At 43.7% G+C, this 16,353-nt stretch overlaps 1 protein-coding gene across 8 annotated transcripts in view; it reads right to left on the reverse strand.

Moving 5' to 3' along the window:
• Positions 1–306: 306 nt before the first annotated feature.
• Positions 307–16,353, reverse strand: part of OSBPL5 (oxysterol binding protein like 5) — a 219,407-nt gene continuing 203,360 nt past the window's right edge. For 5 of the 8 annotated variants that reach the window (XM_038406906.2, XM_038406908.2, XM_038406910.2 and 2 more), the window contains 7 exons: positions 14,273–14,362; positions 11,973–12,109; positions 7,347–7,532; positions 6,453–6,591; positions 4,848–4,965; positions 3,976–4,078; positions 307–1,635 (listed from right to left, as the gene is read on the reverse strand). In XM_038406906.2, coding sequence (XP_038262834.1) covers positions 1,500–1,635; positions 3,976–4,078; positions 4,848–4,965; positions 6,453–6,591; positions 7,347–7,532; positions 11,973–12,109; positions 14,273–14,362 — 909 coding nt within the window. In that variant the 3' untranslated portion in view covers positions 307–1,499. The remainder of the gene's footprint in view (positions 1,636–3,975; positions 4,079–4,847; positions 4,966–6,452; positions 6,592–7,346; positions 7,533–11,972; positions 12,110–14,272; positions 14,363–16,353) is intronic. The other 3 variants (XM_038406909.2, XM_038406907.2, XM_038406915.2) reach the window with 1 other exon arrangement.

Here is a 16,353-nt window from a genome sequence, read left to right on the forward strand (position 1 = left end):
GCATTTGAAAAGCATACCCTAATTTGAGAGTCAGACAAATGTCAGATCATAGAACTTTGCTATTCCCATTCCATGCAAGATAAAGAGCATCTGCCAAACATTTCCATGAACACCATCCATGAGCTGTTGTTCCTCCTTCAGAGAGGAAGGCAACTCATTGTGTCACTCAGAACTTAGCATGGAATGCTTCTCTCTTCTGTGTACATACGGTAGCCAACTGTACATCTATTACTGTATACTATCTATTGGGAAAGCACAGCATAACTGCTACAAAATGAGAAAAATCATCCATCAAAGAAATTGTCATTGAAAGTTTGGTGTAATTTTATTTCAACATATCAAGCACAAACAGGTTTCCCCTAGCTGGGGAACATGACAAGGAATGTAGTTAAAAATTTGGAAACATTTACATTTAAAGTTTGCCAGTCTGGTACCATCACTAAGTATTTTAAGGCTGTATATATAGCAGTACTTACCACTTGGAACTACTTCAGGCCAGAAAATAAAGGCTTAGTACTGACTGCAATCTACAGAGAATATTGCAAATCTTTTAAAAAATGGTGTAAAATAGGAAGACTATTAACAGAATTAACAACGCAGTGGCAAAACCCTTACCCTTCCTGACCTTTAATAATAGATGTGCCTACGATCAAACACACATACTTGCTCCCTCTCCAAGGGGGCAATGGGAAATTTCAGAGGAATTCTATACAATTCTTGTGTTATTATAATATAAAAACAGCCATATAGCCAAAAAAAAAAAAAAGTGACCAGGATTTATAAACAAGCATGTCTGACATTTGACTCAGTGGGTCTAGTTCAGGACATTATCGGCTCTGTAACAGAATGAGGAGCTTTACTGAATGATTCCCATTTCCTAAAGGTGGCAACTTTAGGAAATCGTGCATATTTACAATGTCTGTGCAGTGGAGTGTCATGCACATTTTCAGGTCCAACTGTGTGTGTGTCAACAGCAAGATCCGAGGAGAAACCATGACCGATAACCAAGTAGCTGGATTTTTGGACCGTCGTCTGATGTTCCCCTCCCATAACTGAATGTACCCAACAGACATCTTGAAAATGGACAATAAGAACCCTTCCCACTTCCCCCAACCCTTAGAGCTATAAAACAAGGCAATGGAACCATTCTAAAGCCATGTGGATGTTTGCCGTTATTGGGGCAGCTATACTGCTTGGTAATTATTGATTGCATCAGAAAGTGACAAGACATAGAAAACAAATTGCACGATTAAAGCTACATTTGGCTTTAGCATTAAGGCCCGTACAGGTAAAGAGGTCCTTGAAGATGTACATGTAAAAAGGCAAATGACAATCTGAAGGAACTAAACTCTGTTGGTTCCCTGGGTCCCCTTTTAGCCTGGCTCTGTCTTCCATCTCTGCTGCGTTGGTTTTAAAGTGCTTGGTGCCTCGATGGGCTCCTTGCGCGAGTGTCCCCCTCCTGCAGCCAGTAACTTTTATTGCTGCCAAACGTACTGCTTTTATTTGAAGACATAATTAATGAACAATTGACATGTAAGAAAGACGCAAATGAGAAACCAGCAGCGAGAGTCCAGGAGGAGGTTTTCGGAAGAGGCCTTCCTGTAGAAAGATTTTTTGTTCAGAGCAGTGAGGTTTCTGAAACAACAACAACAACAACAACAAATAATAAAGCCATTTGCATGTAGGAAAGAATTTTACAGATATTCTTCCCTGCCGTCTGCCCTGGACACATATGAACACTTGGCTACCGTTCCCAGTCCTGGAGATCCTACACAGGCAAGACTCCCCATGGCTTAAATTTACAAGCCTGTTTGATGAGTACAGGATTGGGCCCACATGCTTTTCTCTTTTAACAAAGGAATAATATTAATATGTCCTTTCTCCTATCCTTTGTCTATCTTTTCTACATAGACCATCAGCTCTTTGGGACAGAGGTTGTCTCACTATGTGCATGCACAAAACGCAGCACAGTGGAGCCCCGATATCAGTTAGGTCTCATGGTGCTACTTATAATATCACCAATTATTGTAAAAAAAAGAGTTGATTCCCACGCAACAGAAACAGTAGGAACAGAATTTTCAGAAGGGCTCAGCACTTGGAAAATCTGGCCCTCATTGTGGAACAGCTCAGGCACCAAAATAAATGGCTGGGTTTTCAAGCGATCTCAGCATGGGCTGTTCAGGAAATCTGGCCCTCTCACAATGGGGACCGCTGGATGCCGAGCACTTGTGAGGCTCAGTACCCCCAACTGGGGCCAGGTTCCTTGAAAACCTAGCACTAGGAGTGAGAAAGGCAGCAGAGACCAGAGTGCACTGCAAAATTCAGGAATTGCCAACTCATCGTAAGACACTAAATTTTGTGCACTTGCCAAGATTTAGTAATTCGAGGGAAGAATAGGTTTCTTGGCCTTGTCTACTGAAACAACATCTGCTGCACTTTATTCAAGCCTAAACAAACTCATTAGCTTTCCAAAGTCATCAGGAGGAGCATTGCCATTGGAAAAATCTTTACCAGTCTTGTCAAATGGCCTAAAATAGAATTAGCTTCCCAAAGAGTGTCTGAATGGTCACTAATCCTCACACTTCTCCCTCTGCGCAGTACTTTTTGGAACCATTCTGATGGACAGAATCAGCCTTCAAAGCCAGATGGCATGAGGCTGGGAAGGGCAGGAGGGCACAAGTCATCTCCTCATTCTTGCATCCCCTTCACCCACAGCCAGAAAATCCCATTCCCTGGCCTCCCCTGAATGCAGGGACTGGCTCCCTGCCAGCATGTCAATGGGCACCAGACACTCCAAACGTGGGAATGAGATAGTAAGCATATGTCCCCACCCAGAGGCACCGACTTCCCCAGTTCCCAGGTGGTGCTTGACCCCCTCTCCGCCCCAGGCCCCGCCCTAACTCCACCCCTTCCTCCAAGCTCCCACCCCAGCCCCTTCCCCATTCCACCCCCACCTCTTCCTGCCCCCATTTCTCCCCTCCCCCAATACATCCTGAACACTGCTGCTGAACAGCTGATCGCAGCAGGTGCTGATCCATGAGGCTACCGGTGGGTGCTGAGCAGCTCCAGCCCCGGAGCACCCACGGAGTCAGCAACTAGGACTCCACCCACTTCTGCACCCAGAGACTCTGCTGACCTGGCACCCATTCCTGCCCTAGTGAAGTCAATGGGAACTTTCCAATGGACTTTATTGGACCCAGGATCAACCCAGGGTGCACAGGAGAATGATTGCAGCCCCCTATATGGTATGTAGCAGCAGCCATGTTTCCCCCTGTACGCCTGCGAGCTCCATTTCCTTATACTCCTGCAGGGATGGGGTGGCAGCACTCTGACCCCAAGGCAAGTCAGAGTATAAAAACCGTATTGGACCCCTGCTGAAAACATGACCATTTCAGAAGGTGTAGCTTCAGTTTGCCAGTGAAGTAACCAGATGTGATCACCAATCTCTCGGACATGATATTAAACAGAGACCTTACTAAAAGCATGAACTGAATCTGCCAAGACCCAATTACAGGCCCTCGGGCCTTTGTTTCTCCTGCAATGACTGAGGCTGTCAGAGGAGAAATAGTGAAAGCAGTGCAGTGAGATCTCTGTGCAGCTCCCTCCCTACCTGGGGCTGCAAGTCAAATGTAGGCATGTTGGATTCCTTTACGAACAGGGCCTTTTATGGTCAGCTAGCAATCAGACTTCTAGCCAGTACCCTGGTGAGCTCCCCAGATGTCTGCATCTATGTGGTAGGTTTAAGAGCTGGAAGATCAATAATGCTCCCAGATGTGGCTAAGAGAAGATCCTCTCTGTGTTTTATGTGAAGGCTTACTAAGCCTTTTCTGGATTTTAATAGGATACTTATTGTTATACCTTGAAACTGCACCCCTCTGATTTAACCAGACTCCAAAGACTGGCTCAGAGGAGTTAAACACCAAAGGTTATTTTGGTCCTACTGAGATCATGGTGCTAACAAATGCAAATCACTACCTGTGTATGTCCTGCTGGGCTTTCTGTAGGGATAAGACAGTCATGTGGATTTCCTTCAGGTGATTCATTTCCTTTCCGCACCGAGTACATGGACTTTCAAAACCTGCGGCAAACCATTGAAGGGACAAAACAGATTTACCACACACCTCCGGTGATTGGGAGACCTGTGACACATGCCACAAAATCCCCCAGCAAGTGAGCAGCTGTATGCAGTGAAGTACTTCAGAAAAAGGACACCACTAACATGGAACTTAATGCAGAGTGGAATTTTCATCATGAAAACCAAGCCCCGGAGTGAGGCTGATATGAAGTCAGACTGGTAGTACCCCCTCAGCACACAGAACCCCTGCCCCCCAAATATCCCTAGCTTCCTCCTTTGTAGGGTAAGCGCAATTATATAGTAGTTTGCAACCTCCCCACCCCCCGGTCTCTTCATCTTCAAGGGCACCTTGCTAGCCCCTTCAACAAAACCTAAGGGGGAGGGAGAAGAGTAGTGGAAAAGTAGGCCTGCTCTCTTCCTAAATCTAGTGGCACTGAGTGGTCGCAGTGCACATTTCCCTACAATGTTTCATGCCACAGAAATGATTGATATTGCTAAGTTAGCCCTCGGGAAGCCCTCAGAGGCACAACAGCCTGTCACTGACATGTGTGTTACTACTCGTAAGGAAGGAAAGGACAGAAGACAGAAATGGTGAGCGAGACGTATTTCTAATACAGTATCAGTAAAACAATGTCAAAGGAAGTCAATGGGCCAGATTCGGACACCTGTAATGGGGTGGGACTGGGAAGTACCTTAGGTCCTCAAAGGATTAAAGGTGCTAAATTTGAGCAAAGGTATTAAAATCTGGCCCAACGTTTGCCAAAGTACTTGCCATCATCATCCGACAGTTCCTGCATAGACTCTGGTGTTGAACAGCTGCTCTCAGTGTTGTGGCTGTGGTTGGATGGTTGGTCACTGGTTTTACGACGCCTGCAGTCTTTCGCAGATCTCTAAATCAATGGGCATGATTAAAAGGAACACTGTCAAAAATTTGACAACAATTTGATTAAGTGTTATCCAGTCTGGTAGGGAACATTCTCTGGAATCTAGGGGTTTGATCATGAGGGGGACTGAACACCTGCTCAGAACCTTTCAGGATCAGATCTGAAATATCTAATTTTGAGAGAGAGAGAGAGAGAGAGAGAGAGAGACCCCGACCCACACACCGACACCCCCCCCCCCCCCAAAAAAAAAAAAAGATTTCCAAAAGCTAAGATTTTTCAGTAATCACAAAATCCAGCAGGCCAAATTCATCCCCTGGTGTAACTTCAACAGGCTTTTACCAGGGATGAATTTGGCCTGCTGGATTTTGTGGTTCTCTTGCTGGCTCTGAATTATGCTACTAGTGTATAACAGGGATGGGGCCAGACCTATAATAGCCTAGATCTGGATCCAAATCTCATGAGGGAGATTTTCAAAGGCACCAAAGAGATTTTAGGAGCACAAGTCCATTAGGAGTCACAGGTACTTGTGTTCTCATTTCCCACATGCTTTCGAAAGTTCTACCACATCTCTCTAGAATGGGAGAACCAAAAGCTATATAGCCAAACACCAGGGAACACGGAGTTTGAAATCCCGATCCAAACCTAAACTTGCCCAAATTTCAGAGGTGTTCAGGCCATTATAAAAAGGCGTGAGCCATGTATCAAGATCTAGGTTCAGGATTTTGGTATGGGCTATATCTAACTAATATTTAGCACTTCTATATTGCTCTCCACATTTCAGAAGCACTTTACAAACCATAAATAACTAACAAAAACAAAGCAGGGAGGTAGATATTGTTCCCTTTTACAAATGGGGAAAGTGGATAGACAGATTGCCAGTCTTGTCCAGAAGGAAGGAAGTGATAGAGTCAGGATTAGAATTTGAGTTCCAGGGCCTCAGTCCTCTGCTCAGACCCCTAGATCACATCCAGCCTAAAGAAGTGCTTTGTAAGTATTGAACAGTAAAGTTCAGTTCAACCCCATTCACCACCCAACATAAGAATAAAAGTTTGTAAAATTATAGCGGGGAAGATATTATCTATTACAAATCATACAGTGTCAATTAATCAAGGATTCTGATTTTATTTTAGATTTAAATAAGTGTTGCCTATACCAAGCTCTAGGTGTCCTAGCATGTAATTAGTATTACAACAAATCCCAGCACAATTACAATGATCCTTCAAAACAAGAACTCACCCAGCCAGCCTCTTTCCAAAAAAAATATTAGCAGATTAGCACCTGGAGTAGGCACCAGGAAAATATCAGAGGCAAAAGTACAGCTAGAGAAACAAGCCTCTAATGTCAGAGGCAGCCCTTGGATTTTGTGGTGTCTAAGAAAACGTGAAAAAAATCAGAGCTGAGCACTTGATCAAAGAAATACAGGTATATGAAGAAAGATGCAAAGAAAAAAAACAACTTCCCAGAGAGGGGCTTTCTGGCTGAGTGATGGTTACCTTGTGTCGTATAACTTGGTTGTTTATACACATGGTTTTGTGGGACAACATCCTTGTGGATAGGTGCCTCTCCATGGTTTGAAGTATCCCATCTTTCTCAAACTGGGCAATGTCATTTAAAGGGTCCCAGGGTCTTAAACTTCGGAAGCAAAACGAAAGTATTAAAAAGCAGAACTGCAGCAGGTTTATTAAAAGCAATGCATCAATTCCAAACATACAAGAGCAAATATTTAGCCGTGGGCTTAATGGGTGTACCCACAGAACCGGGGTGGGGGCAATTAGGTATTTATGAATATAGGTTGCTTCCATCCTAGCCCATCTGGGTGCCTCAACCTCGGGGGTGCCTCCACTTCGAGCCAGACAGAGAGGTAACAAACCTAGAGCAGGAAGGCAGGGAAGTCTTCAGGTTCTCCAAGTCCTTGTTTTCTTTTCTTTGCCAAGGCTGCTAACAAGGGTGCTTATGGAGAACCAACTACGGTGGAGGTTTTGCAATATGGATTCGTCTTCAGCAAATTGAGCTGAGACTGACAACTCAGATCACACAGACTGCTAAACCTCCTGCAGCTGGTAACACACCTTCTCGTCACTACAGGTCTGTCCTCTATTTGTACCAATACATAGGAGATATTCCACTGATTTGACTACTCCTTTCATTTTAAAGGACTGCACATTCAAGTACTCACTGGGGAGAATTCAGGAGGAAGGTTGCCTGGTCAAGGTGCAATCTGGTCAAGAGCAGGACCAGTGTTCCCAAGCATCAGATGGAAGTGCAGCAGGCCAGTGTATGCCGTATGCATGTAGCACTTTGTATTTCTGACTGGAGCCCAAGAAGCAATGTCTGCACTTAACCCATTATAGCCACCCTTATCATTATACATGCTTTGAGTCACTCACTCTTCGTATTTGTAGTGCCATTCCTTGGTAGCAGCATCGTGTCGGAAGAGCAGCGGCTTCCACTCCGTGCCATTCTCCTTCCGCTCCCGTGAACCGTTCCTCTGCTCTTCTTCCAATATAAATTTCTCCTGAGTTGCCTTGTGTTGATCTCCTTTGTTTATTGCACTTGTTACATGCTGCCAAAGTCTAGAAATAAACAGGGAATCAAATACAACTGCCCCAAAACCAGCAACACACCCAGATAGCTGGAGCCTTAAAAAAAAAAAATGTCTAGTCCACTGAGAGGCACTAGGAGAATTATAATAGGTTTTGTCAGCTGAGCTTTGGCTTAAAATGGACTTTTATCAGGAGGATGAAGATGAATTCAGCACATAAAGACCACCTTAAGAACTGGCCACCTGAACACTAAAGATAGTAAGGCAGTACTGCGTAGTTGTCTGAGGCCAGTGGTAAGTTTAAAAGGCAACCATAGTAAAAAGGAAAACCTTTTGTTGAACTGGCCCTTTTAACTATTTAAGTCTAGGAGACAGAGATTTGAGTCAGAGTCTCCTTGCAACCAGGGCTAAATTCTAGGAACTTATGTGGAAAAAAATGCACATGAAAGGACTGCAGCTGTATATGCAAATTGGATATTTACACATGAAAATGTCTATTTAGTGTCTATTTAAATGTCTATTGGTCTAAAGCAATTAAATATGTAATTTGTTGATCTGCACTTGCAAACACTATAAATTGAAGGCACAAATGTAGGCGTCCAATTGCATGCATATATTTTCCTGTGCAGAAGGCTTCTAACTTGTAAGATTTGGCCCTTCATATTTTATTGACACTCCCCCCACCCTCATATTATTCCCTTCACCTTGGAAGCACAAGTCAAATTGTGCCTCCCTTTCCACTAAAAGAAAAGGAGTACTTGTGGCACCTTAAAGACTAACAAATTTATTAGAGCATAAGCTTTCGTGAGCTACAGCTCACTTCATCGGATGCACCAAATGCATCCGATGAAGTGAGCTGTAGCTCACGAAAGCTTATGCTCTAATAAATTTGTTAGTCTTTAAGGTGCCACAAGTACTCCTTTTCTTTTTGCGAATACAGACTAACACGGCTGCTACTCTGATCCCTTTCCACTGGAATCAAATAATTCTGTTGCACTCTAAGCTTTCAACAAACCTTAGTAAAGGGCTGAATAAGACTTGAAACACTGGTGAGACTGATAGCCATCCAAAAACAGCAGTGAATAATCTAATCTAGTGATTAGACTTTTATTGTTTCCTCTGTATGTGGGTCTTTCACATAGCAACAGGGGAAAGAAAGTTTTTGTTTTTTAAAAAAACCTACACACATGCAGGAAAGTGATTCTACAAGCACAAAAATTGGCCTAGAGGCTTCCAGGGCAGGTGCAATATCGAAAGCTACCCATTGTTCTGTGTGGTTTTTGTCAACACAAGCTCTTGCCACGAGGACATGCAACACCAGCAAAAGCATCCAGGCGTGCAAGTGCTCCTCATTTTAGCAACGGTGGCAGCTGTAAGCTAGCAAAAGTTCTGTCACCAAACTTTCTAGTATAGAAATGGCCTCATTATCTGACATGAGTCTATTTTAAACTGAGGGTGTTCTTTAATTTATGTTTGTAAAGCATCCCGAGACCCTCAAATGATACGGCATCTGTGTTCTAGAACTGTCCTCAGATACGCAGGTGATGGCACATTCCAAACACCTAGACTAAACAGATGTGCAGAGTGTTAGCTTTTTTATTTGCTCCTTGATGTGCAGTTCATGTGCTGTACTGAGAGCAAGTAGGGCTTTCAGACAATCATGAGGAAGATATGAGCATATTTAGTATTCTGTTGACAAGATGGGGAAAATACGGCAGAACTTTTGGAATCTGAATCCTATGATTAGAGCACCCAGGATTCAGAAGAGAGAGAGCAGCGCACAGTTGAAAACTGCCAGTTGTCTGTCTGCTAGAAGCAGCTCAATTACAAGGGCCTACCTAGGGGATTGATGGGTTTGCACCAGATTAGCTAAACTGAGAACAAACACTCTCTGAGGTCCTCAAGGTTTTGGTGGATCAGGGGCTTTGTTTGGGTCCTCAGTGAGCCAAGTGCCGTACATAACATTTAGGAAGAGACACTATCTGCCCCACAGAGCTCATAATCTACATAGACAAGACAAAGGGCTGGAGGCACAGAGAGGGGAAGTGACCTGCCCAAAGTCACCCAGCAGGTCAGTAGCGTAGCCAGGAAATGAATCCAGGACTCCAATGTCCCAGCCCAGTGCTTCATCCATGGGACCATTCTGCCTGTCAATGGCAACTCAGTCCTTGGTTTCACCCTCTGCGTTTTGGATTTCTGTTTGACTCTGGCCAAGAAGAGGTGCTGGGGTGGTCTGCTCATTTGTACAGAAGATTTGCATAGCAAGTTTTCCAGTGAACATATAAGTGTTCCTTAGAGTAACTAGAAGCACAAGGGACATTGCTCTTGCTGAGTTACAGATCAAAGCTTCCCTGTATCCTAGGTCTCCCAGCAGCTGAGATGGGAAGATGGCATTATTTTTAGAACAATGCCACCATTACCCTTGTTCCAATAAGTCTGTGAGAAAAGGAAATGGCCTCCAGTTTTTTAGAACCTTTTACAGGAAAAACTGCTCATTCTTCAGACCTCAGAGAGAAGTACTTCCAGGGTTAGATCTGAACCAGACAAAGAGATAGCAATAAGAAGCGAGTTTAAAGCACAAAGAGCAGGGAATCACAGCAGTGGAGAGGTGAACAGCGGTATCCTCTACCTTGATTTTCTTGTTAGGGAGCCTATTGCAGTCACTGTAGATAACAGTACAGGCAAAGGAAGGCAGTGGAGTCTAGTGGGTACTGTACTGTCTTTGAGCTACAAGACCAGGGTTCTACTCCTGGTTTGGCCTTAAGCTGCTGTACAACCTTGGGAAAATCAGTTCACCTCTGTGCGCCTTTGGTGCAGAGACTGTCACACTCTGCATTTGTATAGTGCAGTTGTACAGGACAATGGGGCCTCTAGGCACCACTATAATATGAATAGTAATAGGTGTGAGCCTTTCTCCAATAGTCTCAGCCTCTTGATGTCTTGCAAAAATTAGTTTTTGGACCCTGGTCTCCACTCTGTTATACCAGCGTATTACTGGTGTAACTGCACCACACATCAATGTAGTGAAGAGTTAGGCCCAGATTTTTAAAGCTGTTTAGGCACCAGTGTGCTCAGCATTGCCTAACTTCATTTTAGGAAGAGATTTAGGCTCCTGGGAGTTGACTGTCATGGCAGCATCTAAACAGCTTTAAAAATCTGGGTCTTCAAGCCTTTATTCTCAGACTCGGAAGCAGCAGAAAAAACAAATTTTGTGACAAGGCCAGTTTTCTCCATCCCCTCAGAGAACTGTGGATTCTACACAACCTGAGGCTTTCCATGCTCTGCTGCACAACAGCATACACCTCACAGATTGCAAAGCTTACCCATGGGCAGGTGATATTCAGGGCTGTGAGATGAATAGCTGATTCAGTATTAGACTGCAATTCATTCATGCAGCCACCACCATAACAGCCAATTCCCTCTTCCCCCCAAATACAACAGGTTGCACATATTAGATTTTGGCATACTGAAGGGGGTCAGCCAGCTAGGCAGCTTTGGTGATACCCTGGTAAATAAAAACTACAAACTATTTGCCCCAAATTCGGAGATACTTTCTTTGTTTTGGGGTGCAGGCGAATCATCTTTCACAATGAGTTTTTTAAATAGTCTATGTTTTTGAAGTCAGCTTTATTTATTCAGTATTTATAGCACTAAATATAGGCTGTGCATGTGGACTTTATTGGTACAGTACTTTCATTTCACAGTTATTCCATTGCAATGGAGTCCTAGATGTTCAGATGGCATTTCCTGATGTGCCTGCAAAGTGTGTAGAGAATTCATTTCCATGCTGCCCCTGCATTTATGTATGCAGAGGTATATTTGCGTGTGTAATTCAGGTAGGCAGTTTCCTGATCAGCATGTTAAATGCTGGGTTTTATATGTAAAAATGGTGTCTGCATTGGTGGAGGTCAATTGATGATTTTGGGGCTTAAACATCTAATGTCTCTTAGATTTTCAAAGCCAGAAGGGGCCATTGTGATCACGCAGTCTGTGTAAAATTCTATGGCCTGTGGTATGCAGGAGGACAGCGATTCCTGTCTCTAGTTTAAGAACTTATGATTGAAGCAGAGAACTTCTTTTAAAAAAGATATCCAAACTTGACTTAAAGAACTCCAGGTGAAGAATCTAACATATCCCCTGGTATTCAGTTCCAGTGGTTATAACAGAGATTTCTTTTCATGGTCTCTGGAGTCCTGAAAAATGATCTTATTTTACTTGACAAAAGGAGTGGCCTCTACCATTTCTGAAACCTAGGACTTGGTCATGCCATCATTAATACTCCTTGGAAATAATACATCATTGCTAATACACCAGGAACAAAAAACAACATATAGCAGGGAAATATGCACAGGTTAAGCAAGGCCATAATCCTTCCAGCATCTTGCTGGAGTCTCAGGGCCCTCTTATTTAGTTCCAACTGTATGAAGACCGGCGGGAAGCTCAGCAGGCTGGTTTCTAGCAACCTACCCACCTCTCTGATTCAGAGTCTGTTTGCTCTTCAAATAGCACAATGTGGCGTTTCAGTCTTTGCCGCCGCACCTCATTGGTTGGGTTCCAGAATATTTCAGTGTTCCCATTTTTCAGGTCATTTATATACACTTCCCCATCCTGAGAGAGAAAATGAAAGGCAAGGTTTAGTGACTGCAGGAACACACAGGCAAATAATCCTGAGGAACAGTGGCAGAAGGTTGGTGCCAGGCTGGGGAGTGGCAGTTAGTTCGAAGGTCAGTACCCTCCCAGTCTCCAGACAGGTTCACTAAATGTTTTCTGAAAACTATCCAATTGGAGCAGGGAGTTTACTGAAAAAAAGAAACACTGGCCAAGTTCATCAGAGGGCAAAAGAGAATGAACCACATTCATCCCTGCTGACCACATGTTCATCCCCACAAGACCATTTATATAGGTGCTAACACAGCCCCCCTCAGTTTAGTATCTGAACACAATTACAGGAACCAAAGCTCAACATCAGGCAACCTCCTCTCCTTCTTTACCAACCCTTTCTCCCTATCATCACTGCTGAAACCAAAGGAAAATTGCACAGCAGAGACTACAAAACCTCACAGTGCAATGTTAATAGAAGTGGGAAATGTACCATGTGAAAGGGAGACTCCGTTCTTCAGAGGCCACCACCAGCCTTTCATCCACATTCCTTGCCTAGTTGCCTATTTGGCAACTAACTACTAATAGAGCTCCACTGCTTAGAGACTGATTACGTGATGTCTTACAGTCTCTGCCTAACTAAGTGAGTTTGTAGGCCTGCCTACAGACAAAGCAACACCCCAAACAAAATGAACCAGACTGGTAATTTACACAGCATATAGTGAACAGCGTGACATCCACTAGGCTGGAGTGAGTTATATATTACCGCATTTGCTGAACAGCATGAAGGTTGATGCCATTCAGCCATCTGAACATGGTGTCCATGCCATGTTTAGATCATGGATAGTTATTTCACCCATCACTGTCTACCCACCTGCCTCTCAGAGCCTAGGGAAGCTTTGGAATTTGCTTCTTGACCCAGAACTAGTTCTTCTTCTTGTCCCCTAGGGATTGTGCTCCCAAAGCATGAAATCACCAGTGGCTCCTTTAAATTATAGAGGTGGATGGACAAGAGAGATTTTGCACGACGCTGGAGCAAAGCAGGCAGAGCTCAGAGAATAGGCTGATATTCTTATTTCCTGAACAACAACATCTCCTTTCCCTGTGCCACCCCAACACACAGCACCAAAACCAAAGAGCATCTTATAGATTTGCTCTCTTAGCCATGGAGTTTACATAACACACTGTGCAAATTATTCCTTGCAAGAGGCAAGGGAGGAACAAATTGTTTCAGAGTTGATGAAACCCAATTACAAATGCAGGAAGCCGAGCGGCACGCAAATGGATGGCATTAGACTCTAGGACAGCATGACTGTTTTATGTAATATAATTAACTGCATTCACAGAAAACAGCATGGACGATGTAATCTATAATCCAGCACTACTCAAAATTGCAGAGGTGCACAAAGTGGTGATTAGAGTTGGAATTGAACACACACATACCCTCTGCCCCATGGTGAAGAGTGAATACATTCTGACTAAATTTCAAATACAGGTTAACATTGCATTTGAGGGGAACGATGGTCCAGAGGTTGGGGTGCTAGCCTAGGTCTCTGGAGATCTGGGTTCAATTCATCTACAGACTATGGCATGACCTTTGCCAAGTCAGTCTCTCTGTCCCTCAGTTCCCCATCTGTGACATGGGGAGAATAGCTACATCAGAGGGTTGTGGTGATGATAAACTCATTAAAGATTGTGAGGCATTCAGAGACACTGGTAATGGAGGCCAGACAAGTATCCTGATCAGTTTAGGGCTGGCAATTTGCCAGCTCTTGTCTGCTGCCATCAATATCAGCTCTGGGCTGATGCAAAGATCACTGAAGTCACTGGAAAGACTCCCATTGACTCCAATGGGCTCCTAGAAGTGCAGGTACTTAGACTATAGTCACCTGCACTTAAGTCTGATGAGGTTACCAGAGCTTTAAAGACCAGAGGTAGTCAGGACCTCTGTTTTATGTTCCATTGAACTCCATCCTCCGCTATTAACTACGAATGATGTGGGGTAAGGCAGAGATGTTAGTTTGGAACCAGGCTCCATTTCAAAACAAACAATGAGAAAGTAACAAAAATTCTCTTAAAGTTTTCAAACTGTAATCCTCCCCCCTCCCCACGACCACACACAGTTTTTGTTTTTGTTTTTAAATGTTAGCAGTGCAGATTAAGATGCGTTACCCAGTGTCCATCAAGGCTTGCTAACACTTCTTCTCCTGATTTAATCTTCCCAGAGATTTGATTAATGCTTGTGCTGCCACCAAAGAAGGGCTGTTGAGGGGAAAAAAAAAATACAATCTGGATAAAACTGGAAGAGAGCCAAAAAACAAACAGTATGTAAGAACAAAGCTGAAAACTTGTCAGATTTCCAGTGTCACTGGGAAGAAAGATAAGAATTCTGGCATTTATACCCCTTACCAGTGTGCCCCATCCTATCTGCCTCGGATACTGAAGTCGCTGCAGCAGACACAAGGGAAGGGGGACAGACTTTCAAATATATTAACATCCAACAATGTCTATGCTAGGAATTTGCCTCAATTTCATCCATTGGTGTCTAGACCCTGATCTAGCTTCACTCACCAGTGATAATGCCAAGTGCAGACCGAGTAAACTCCAGAATTAAGTTTGCAATAGTGCAGCTTAAGCCCCATTTCAAGCAGATGTAAACAGCAGAAATACAAATAGTGGTTTTCCCCGTTTATAGCAGGGTTTTGAACCAGAGCAACTACACCAGTGTCTGGTCACCAATGTTATGGGCGCAAGTCCTCAGTGTAGACAAGGCTTAAGTGGGTAATGCAAAAGGGTATTTCCAGAGATTCCTTAGAACAATATAAAATTCCTTTTCGCGGTTAACACAGGAAATGAAGGCAATAGAGTGACCAGCTGCTCCATTTCCACCACTCAAGGATATTTCTTCATCAGTTCTAATTGCTTTTCAACATTGTTTGCAAGTTGGAGTTGCACAGGATTATTTTATACTGTAAAACATTCATTACTGCATCATCCATGAAAAAGGATTCTTTGGTAATTAGCATGGCAGGAACGAACATATGTGATCCACCAGAGAACAGGCAAGCATCCAAATTAACAAGGCCATGAATCACATCTTTAATTGCTCACAAGTCTACTGCAAATGTGGCTCAAAGAAATAGCCATAGTATAGTATATGTAAATATCTCACAAGCAAGCTACAGTGACCTCCCCAAACCAGATTTGGGCTATGGCAGACAATTTTTAAGCCAGTAAAGGCAGGGTCTACACACTGAATCATTTCAGGGTCATAAGCATTAAGTTTATCAGATACTTGGATTTCAATTTTATATGTAGAGGGACTGATGCAAAGCCCACTGAAGTCAATGGAAAGACTTCCCTTAACTTCAGTCTTTCCATGGATTTTCTGATGCAAAATCCACTGGTTTGAAACCCAGTGGCAGCCTCATTGCTGAAAAGGTATTTGAGGAAGCTACAGTGAACTGTGTAGCTTTGCCAATACAAGTTGAAAACAGTAAAACATTGTCCTTCCTTGCAGAATCCCACAGGGAGAATTTGTAAAGGACTCAGCATTCGTGGGAAATCTGTAACAATGCACCAGCTCTGCCCTAAGGGATCTACCCCACCTTGTGAGGCCTGTTGCCATCACAACTCTACTCCTTTGTATTTAGTTTGCAGCTAGGCAGAGATTGCTCATCAGAATAGGAGATGAACTGATGCTTTGTAAAAACCAATTTCAGTGTCTCTGAAAAGCGACAGGCCACCACCCTCTCCTTTAATCCTTCCTGAATGCCCAATTCTATTAGGATGCCTACAAGAGTCCCCAGTGTTGCCTGAAAGCCACAAACTGACTTCACAGGTGACCTAAACTGAAAGCACAAATAATTACACACATGAAAATAGAGCCCAGGGTCTGAAAATCTGGCCCTAAGGGTATGGCTATACTTCAGCTTGAAGTACGCTTCCCAACATGGGTAGACACGCATGCACTAGTTCTGCTTGAGCTAACATGCTAAAACCAACCGCATAGCTGTGGCAACACAGAGCAGCAGCTCAGGCTCACTGCCTGAATACCCATGCTGCTGCTACTGCACTGCTACAATTCACATGTTAGATGTGCGGGCTCTGCTTGAGCTGCCTTTCTGCGCTGGGAAGTACAGTCACAGCTGCAGTGCAAAAATAACTTGGCCCAGGTCACACAGCAAATCAGTGACAGAGTTGAATGTAAAACTCAAGTCTCCTGACTGCTGGCCCTGTGCCTTAAATCACAA

The sequence above is a fragment of the Dermochelys coriacea genome, chromosome 6 (assembly GCF_009764565.3).
Source record: "Dermochelys coriacea isolate rDerCor1 chromosome 6, rDerCor1.pri.v4, whole genome shotgun sequence".
NCBI lineage: Eukaryota > Metazoa > Chordata > Testudines > Dermochelyidae > Dermochelys > Dermochelys coriacea.